Source organism: Oryzias melastigma, linkage group LG12, assembly GCF_002922805.2.
Source record: "Oryzias melastigma strain HK-1 linkage group LG12, ASM292280v2, whole genome shotgun sequence".
Classification (NCBI taxonomy): Eukaryota; Metazoa; Chordata; class Actinopteri; order Beloniformes; family Adrianichthyidae; genus Oryzias; species Oryzias melastigma.
In genome coordinates, this window is record NC_050523.1 from 24129994 (window position 1) to 24138229 (window position 8236).

The 8236-nt window shown below is 39.6% G+C and overlaps 1 protein-coding gene across 2 annotated transcripts in view; it reads left to right on the forward strand.

Moving 5' to 3' along the window:
- The first annotated feature begins 2225 nt into the window (after positions 1 to 2225).
- Positions 2226 to 8236, forward strand: part of LOC112139833 (complement component C6) — a 61107-nt gene continuing 55096 nt past the window's right edge. Inside the window, exons 1-3 of one of the 2 annotated variants that reach the window (XM_024262668.2) lie at positions 2226 to 5727; positions 5875 to 6046; positions 6364 to 6520. In XM_024262668.2, the coding sequence (XP_024118436.1) occupies positions 5904 to 6046; positions 6364 to 6520 (300 nt within the window). In that variant the 5' untranslated portion in view covers positions 2226 to 5727; positions 5875 to 5903. The remainder of the gene's footprint in view (positions 5728 to 5874; positions 6047 to 6363; positions 6521 to 8236) is intronic. The other variant, XM_024262669.2, reaches the window with a different exon arrangement.

Below are 8236 nucleotides of genomic sequence, written 5' to 3' on the forward strand. Positions count from 1 at the left end.
TGCCCTTCCTGACACAACCCTCTGTATTTATCCAGGCTTGGGACCGGCACAATGAGACCCTGGCTTGGGCCCCCTCGTGGCTACATTATCTGCTAGCTTGTTGAAGAGCAAAATGTTTTCTAAATTGAAGCCATATCCGGATAGATGTCCTTACAATTGGATTAATTTCTGGTTGTGTTTGATTTTGGGTTAATGGGGATGTCAATAGTGGCATTGGGTTAGACATTAATTCCATTTGTGTCCAAACTGCACCTTCACCATTGTCATACATATGTTTCCAGTGTAATAATTTAGTAATGTTAGCTGCCCAATAATTGAAAATGAAATTTGGTAATCCTAGTCCACCTGGTTCTTTTGGGACCTCTAAATAGTGTTTTTTCATTCTTGGGTTTGAGTTATTCCAAATAAATTCTGTAATCAATCTGTCCAGATTTTTGAAAGCTGACTTGGTTATGAAAATAGGGATCATTTGAAACACATAGAGAAATTTTGGTAAGACAGCCATTTTAATCATGTTTATTCTCCCCGTCAATGAGGTCGGTAATGTTGACCATTTTTTAAGATCTTTTGAAGTTTGTTCTAGCAAAGGCTCGAAGTTCCGAGTTCGAAGTTCAACTATTGTGCGGGCAATATTTATTCCTAAATATTTAAAAGTTACCTTTTCTACCTTAAAGGGGAAGGTGGAGAAATCACTGTCAACACTGTTTATAGGAAACAATAGACTTTTAGCATAATTCAATTTATAACCTGATATTTGCCCAAATTGGTCCAATATTTCAAGCAATCTAGGGACAGATGTAGATGGATTAGAAATATACAGCAGCAAGTCGTCTGCATATAACGATACTTTGTGGGAGGTGCCACCTCTAATGATTCCAGTAATCTGATTGTCTCCTCTAAGAGCTATGGCCAAGGGCTCAATAGCTAAATTAAAAAGATATGGAGACAAACTGCAACCCTGTCTGCAACCTCTTCCCAGTTCAAAAAAGTCTGATATTAAGTTATTTGTTCGCACTGCGGCAAATGGGGAGCTATGCAGTATTTTAATCAATTTTTTAAAGGAGGGGCCAAATTTGAATTTTTGTAAGACCGCAAATAGGTATTCCCATTCGATGCGGTCGAAGGCCTTTTCCGCGTCTAAGGAAATTATTACTTCTGATTTTTTTGTTTGTTCTTGAGTATATAAAATATTAAGTAAGCGCCGCATATTGTAGAATGACTGTCTGCCTGGTATGAAACCAGTCTGATCGGGGTTGATCACCTTTGGTAAAATATTATCAATTCTATTAGCTAAGATTTTAGTAAGGATTTTATAATCACAATTTAAGAGGCTCACTGGTCTATAAGAACTACAGTGTAAGGGATCTTTATCTTTTTTATGAAGTACAGATATTGTAGCTTGCCTCATTGTCAATGGTAATCTTTCAAGAGTGAATATTTCCTGGTAGACTGCTTTGAGTATTCGAGCTAATATATCAATAAAGGTTTTATACAGCTTGATGGGGAAACCATCAGGCCCTGGTGCTTTTTTGCTTTGCAATGATCTAATTGCTTGGACAATTTCATTTGTTGCTATTTCTCTATCAGTTTCAGCACTATCTTCTGGAGATATTTGAAGGATTGACAAGTTTTCGAAAAATGCATTCATATTTCTTTCATCAGCAGGTTCTGATATGTAAAGATTGGAATAAAACTGTCTAAATTGATCATTTATAGTCTTAGGATCTAATGTTATTACTCCTGAGGATTGGAGGATTTCAGGAATAATATTAGTAGTTATAGATTGTTTAATTTGATGTGCGAGAAGCTTTCCAGCTTTGTCTCCGCGTTCATATAATGTTTGTCTTGATTTGAAGAATAATCTCTCTGTTTGTTGGATGGACAGTTTCATATTCTGTGTTTAACAGTAATTTTGTTTTGTAAAGATCTTGTGTTGGATTCACTGCATATAGGTGATCAATCTCTTTTATGCTATTAGTCAGGTTGTCCAATCTTCGTTTATATTCCCTATTTTGGTAAGATGTGTAGGAGATAATTTGACCCCTGAGGTAGGCCTTTAAAGTTTCCCATATCACAGTCATTTGCGTCCCAGGGGTCCTTTTCAGTTCTAAAAAAAGTTGTATTTGATCAGATATCATTTTTTTGAATGAATCTTTCGATAGAAGAAGAGGATCTAGCCGCCAGGGGGCCCTATATGTACCACTTTCGCTGATTTTGATATCCATCTGCACTGGGCTATGGAAATGACAATTGCCTTGTATTGGCTGTCTAGCACCTTTGGAAGGATTCTATTGTCTACTATCAAGAAATCTATCCTTGAAAACGATCGATGTACAGGTGAGAAAAATGAAAATTGTTTAGATGTTGGGTTTTTATTTCTCCAAGGATCGAAAAGTGCATAGGTATCCATGAAATTGGCGATAACAGTGCCCGCTTTAGAAATTTTACTGTCTGGTCTTGGCTTTGATCTGTCAAGTTGTGAGTTGAGGACACAGTTAAAGTCACCCCCCATAACTAATTGGGATTCTGTTAAATCTGGTAGGATCTCAAAGAAAACATGGTAAAAATTTGGGTCATCCCAGTTTGGTCCATATACGTTTGCAAAAGTGATCAGCTGACCATACAAACTGCCCTTTGCAATAACATATCTCCCTCTAATATCAGCTGTTATTGATCTTAATATGAACGGAATTCCTTTTTTAATTAAAATAGCAGCACCTCGAGTTCTGTCATCATTTTTTGTGTTAAATATTTGCCCTATCCATTTTTTTTTCCAGCTTATCCTGTTCGTTTGCTCTAAGATGTGTTTCCTCCAGAAACGTCACATCTGGTTTAAGAGATTTTAAATGAGTAAATATTTTAGTGCGTTTTATTGGATTATTTATCCCTCTGGCATTCCAACTTATAAAACGTAGAGCCATATCATTTTGTAAAATTGCCATTTCAGAAAGGTGTAATTATGAAACAATAAAGTGTTCCCAGTATCAAAACCCAAAAGAAAAAACAAAAGGAGCTTCAACTTCCCATGCTGATCTACAAACCCCCCTGAGATCGCATCCCTATAAGCTAGGTATTCGCAGTAACTCAAAATATTACTAGCTATCAGACAGCCCCCCAGCCGGGCCAGAGAAATAACACAATTTTAACTCCAAAACTCTCTCTCTCTATGATAATGTTGTTTGTGTGACAATCATCAGTAGAATGATAAACAACGTTATAATCAAAATAACCAAATAAAATTATCTGTTTTTTTTAAATGTCTCAGAAATCAACTAAAATAAAACCAAAAGATCGGCAAACATGAACATTAAACCATAATAGCTTCTAGTCTTTTGCCAGAGTCCAAAATATCACGCTGCATCTCCTGAATATTAAGGCTAAAAAGTCTCCGTTCTCGTCGGTTTTGCAGTGAAACCAACCTTAATTCCTCTCACGGATATATCCATTATGGTTGCAGTAGGTCCTTCTTAATGTAGTTTATTGCTGCCGATGGATCCGTGAACTGCTTGTCTTGCCCTGTCGGTGAGGTGATGCGCAGAACAGCTGGTAACAGAACTCCAAACTTGACGCCGGTGCAGCTTCGTATCAGACGTTTCGCTTCCGAGAAAGCCCGTTTCTTTGCCACACTTGCGGTGAAATCGGGGAAAATGCTTATCCTCGTCTTCTGTAAAAGCAGCGGCTGTAGGCTGGCGGCTCTCCAGAACACCTCCTCCCTCTCTTGGAAGTAATGAAACTTCACCACGATTGCCCTGGGAGAGTTTCCAGCTTGTCCCAGGCTGCGGTGGGCGCGATCCAGCGTCGGGGTGAAATTAAAGCCCAGTAACTCTTTAAGCATCGCTCATCGATAACATCTGTAGCTTTCCCAGTGTTTTCGTATCCTTCCTTCACCCCGACAATACGTGCGTTACAGCGGCGCTGTCTCCCCTCTATGTCATCCACATTGTCGGTTAGCTTAGCCACCTCCGATTTTAGCTTGTTAACTTCGCTCTCCAGCTCCACCGTATGGTCGGAATATGTGTTCAAACCGAACTCGACACTATCTAAGCAGGTTCCTTGCTTCTCAAGATCTTCTTTAATTGTATCTATTTTGTCGTTCAGATCCTTCGTGCTTGAATCAATGCGTTGTAATATCTTCTTTTCAGAGCTAGCAATCGCCTTCATGATCTCGCATAAGTCTGTAGGCTGCGTCGCTCTGTCATCAGCAGAAGCCGGGGCTTTTGCGGCCTGTTCCTTTACAAGTCTGGTTTTACTCATATCCAGTTACTGATAGCTTTGAAAATGAAAAAAATGTTTGACAAGCGACTCCTCAGCGTGACATCACAATGTCAAAAAAGTATTTAGTAGTTTTGGAGTGATAAATTTATATTTTAAAACTAGCCTATCCGGGGAGCTCCGAAAACACGTCTTCACATGGCTACGCTCACCAGCGCCCCCATGAAAGATATTTAATACCAGTTATATTTGTTTTATAACTGGACACCAGTAGCACAATAACTCAAGCTTCATGTGCTTGTAATGTTTTTTCTTATTTTCATTGAGACAATAATAAAAAGATTTTCCAGTTTTATTTTTGTTTTTCCTCATTCAGTTAATGCTCAAACTTGGCCACAGACAGAAGTATGGTTTAAAACGGCTGTCAGGTATAGCTCTCACTGCAAGAGTGAAGTACACTGCACCGGTAGAGAATCTGAAGAGCTGGCCGGCACCTTTTTAGAGCTCTACAAAACATATAAACCCAAACTACTCTTACAATATCATCAATGTTTTCAATAATGTAGCAATAAATCGTAATCAAATGTTGGTGATTGCTTTGTGGCCAGGGTGTCAAGGACATTTAGGCCACGTATTGAGCAGTAAACTGGACGCATGTCAAAAGAGAGGCAGTAGAAGTGACTGCCGTGTGAATGAATGCTCCTTTCACTTTTTTAAATTCAGAAGATATCCTGTTTTTTTTTAGATTTATCTAGTAAGCAAGTTCTATTTTTGAATGAAGCCCCATGTATCACACAGCCATGTTTAGGCAAAAAGGATTTATTGAAATCATCACTCCCACCACCAAATGTTGTGAACTGATTACTGTTTATGGCTGCACCGTAATTATTGGTTAATGCTCTCGCCTCACAGTGAGAAGGCACTAGTTCAAGTTCCAGCCGGGACCTCTCTGTGTGGAGTTTCCATGCCTTCCTCGTGCATGTGTTAGTTCTCTTCAGGCACTCTGATTACAAACTCAAACATGTTTTTATGTTCCAGTCTTGCTTGATGCATCATGAAGCAAAAGTACTGGCTGATTGCGCAAAGCTTCAAACTCTCTAAAGACCTGGATAACTAAATGAGAAAGTGAAGAAAGCGGAAAACACCACATTCCTACCCAGAAAAACTGTCCAGTTTATTAATCACAGAACATCTGGTTTACATATCAGCTGCTGGGAAACTCCAGAACTCTTCTCATAACAATGAGAAGCAGGAGGATGTGTGTGCCGTTCTCTGTTTTTATTTATGGTGTTTTGGGGTCCATACTGAGTTTCTGAAATCTGACTGGTCAGCATGTGCTTGTAATCAAGAGTCCCAGAAGAGTCCTTTAGGATTTTAAACCCTGCTCAGACAGAAAGCTCACATTCTGATATACTGGAAGGCCACAGGCCGATTTCCCTCCTGCCACAAACCGGTGAGCCATAAGCTGCACGAGTGCAAGGTCCACACACCGGCCAGAGGACGAGAACGCCTGAGGTGAGTCAGAGGTGTCTGTTGTAAAATTTTGATTTTTGTGAAGAGAACCATTTAAATAAACAAAGTTTACTGATGTAGGTACTTGGGAAGCATGTCATTTCATGTGTTTAAATTATTATAACTGAGATTTCTGCTGATCATGGTTAGAGGATCTAAATCCAGTCTAGGCTCCAGTGATGTCTCCTTCAAGGAGATTGGTGCTGCTGCAGCTACTCAGCTGCTTTTCAGCCAGTTTGGCCTGTTTCTGTGATCGATATCCCTGGACCTCCTGGTCAGCCTGCACCCGGACCTGCAACCATGGTCTCCAGAACAGACGCAGGTGAGGATGCCGACGTTGTTAGCGGGTTCATACAGGAACAAAAATCTAGTTCTGACACAGGAGATCAAAATACTCAGTGTTCCTGCTCCACTGCCAAATGAGATCTCTTCTGCATATGTTATTTTATTTGTCATAAATGTCTGATTTGATCAATTTCTTTCTCACATTTTATTTAGTATATTCAGATTTTTAATTTAAAATATTAAATAGCTACTTAACAACAAAAATAATCAATACCCATAGACATGGTCTTTGATGATCATGTTACATCTTTTTTTTTCTATGCATCTGAGACATTCTTATATCTGCTGTAACAGACAGATCTTCTATGAAGATTATTACTGGCAGAACAGCTGCCATCAGCTGTGTGACATCCAAGACGTTAAAGCCTGTAACGAACAGCCATGCCACATCAACTGTGTGCTGACGGATTACAGTCCCTGGTCCCCATGCTCATCCTGTGCCAAAAAACAGGCAAGACACATAGCCACAACGCAGCACTTCTGTCATCTCCACCACCTGTCACTGATTCCAGAATGCATGCAAGGTACTGAAAACACTCCTCTGAGAGTTTGGTCCATATTGACATGATCGCTTCACCAGTCTGTGATGAATCAAACTCTATGACATGGAGCCTTATCCTGTTGGAAGCAGCATCAGAAGATGGTGCTCTGTGGTCATAAAAGGATGGACATGGTCAGCAACAATTCTCAGGTAGACTGTGGGGTTGGAACCATGTTAGTACTAAAGGGTCCAAAGTGTGTCAAGAAAATATCCCCCACATCATCAGCCTAACCCGTTGATACAAGGTAGAATGGATCCATGTTTTTATGGTGTTAACGACAAATTCTGACCCTACCATTTGAATCTGCCAGCAGAAATGGAGATTCATCAGACCAGACAATGTTTCTCCAGTCTTGTACTGTCCGGTGATTCTGTGTGAATTGTAGCCTCAGTTTCCTGTTCTTAGCTGACAGCAGTGATACCTGGTGTGTTCTTCTGCTGCTGTAGTTCATCTGCATCAAGGTTGTTGTGTGTTCAGAGATGTTCTCCTGCAGACCTCGGCTGTATCCAGTGGTTTTTTTGAGTTACTGTTGTATATCTATCAGCTGGAACCAGTCTGGACATTGTCCTCTGACATCAACAAGGCATTTCCATCCTGAAAACTGCTGCTCACTGTATATTTTCTCTTTTTCTGACCATTCTCTGTAAACCCTAGAGATAGTTGTAGGTGAAAATGCCAACAGATCATTCCTTCATTCATCTTCTTGTCCCTGTCGGGGACGCAGAGGTGCCGTAGCCTATCCCGGTTACTAATGGGCGAAGGCAGGGTAAACCCCGGACAGGTCGCCAGTCTGTTGCAGAGCACATACCACACCCATACACATCTAGGGACAACTTAGAGTAACCAATTAACCTATGAAGCATGTTTTTGGACAGCTGGAGGAAGCTGGTGTCCCCAGAGAAAGACGGGGAGAAAATGTAAAAAGGTTAAAGTTGGTGTTGCTGTTTCAGATCCCCCAGCCAGGATTTGAACCGGGGCCTTCTTGCTGTGAGTCAAAACCACTGTGCAGTACCAGTAGATTATCAGTTTCTGAAGTTCTCAGAACAGACAATCTGGCACCAACAACCATGCCACATTCATGGTCATCTTTCTTTCCCATTCTGATGCTAAGAGTCAGTTTGAACTGCCACATATTGTCTTGACCATGTCTACATGTCTAAATGTATTGAGTTGCTGCCACGTGATTGACTAATTAGAAAATGTGTGTTAATGAGCAGTTGGACAGGTGTGTAGACAGTGTAGATTGATAATTTACAGTTGATAATAAATCTTTAAATTTAGAATCAAGATAACTTTTAGTTTTTACATTTTCATCAACCAGATATTTATGTTATTTAGGTTTACATTTAAATTTGATATCTTGGTTTACAAAATTTCTCTTTGTTTAAATGTAACATTTCAGTTTTACATTGTATATTAATATTAGCAGTATAGTTGGGATTGAACTCAGCCTCAGCGCCTGAAATGTTTATTTGAAATGTGTTCTTTTCTTATATGTAATGCATTTGCTCAAAATACCAAATGGTATCTTCGGGATAGAATTTAAAATGTTTTGTGTAAGGAATTTTACAAGAACTGAAAGTATTTGCTGAAAGGAAATGCTCAACTTCTTTATCTTTTTTTTT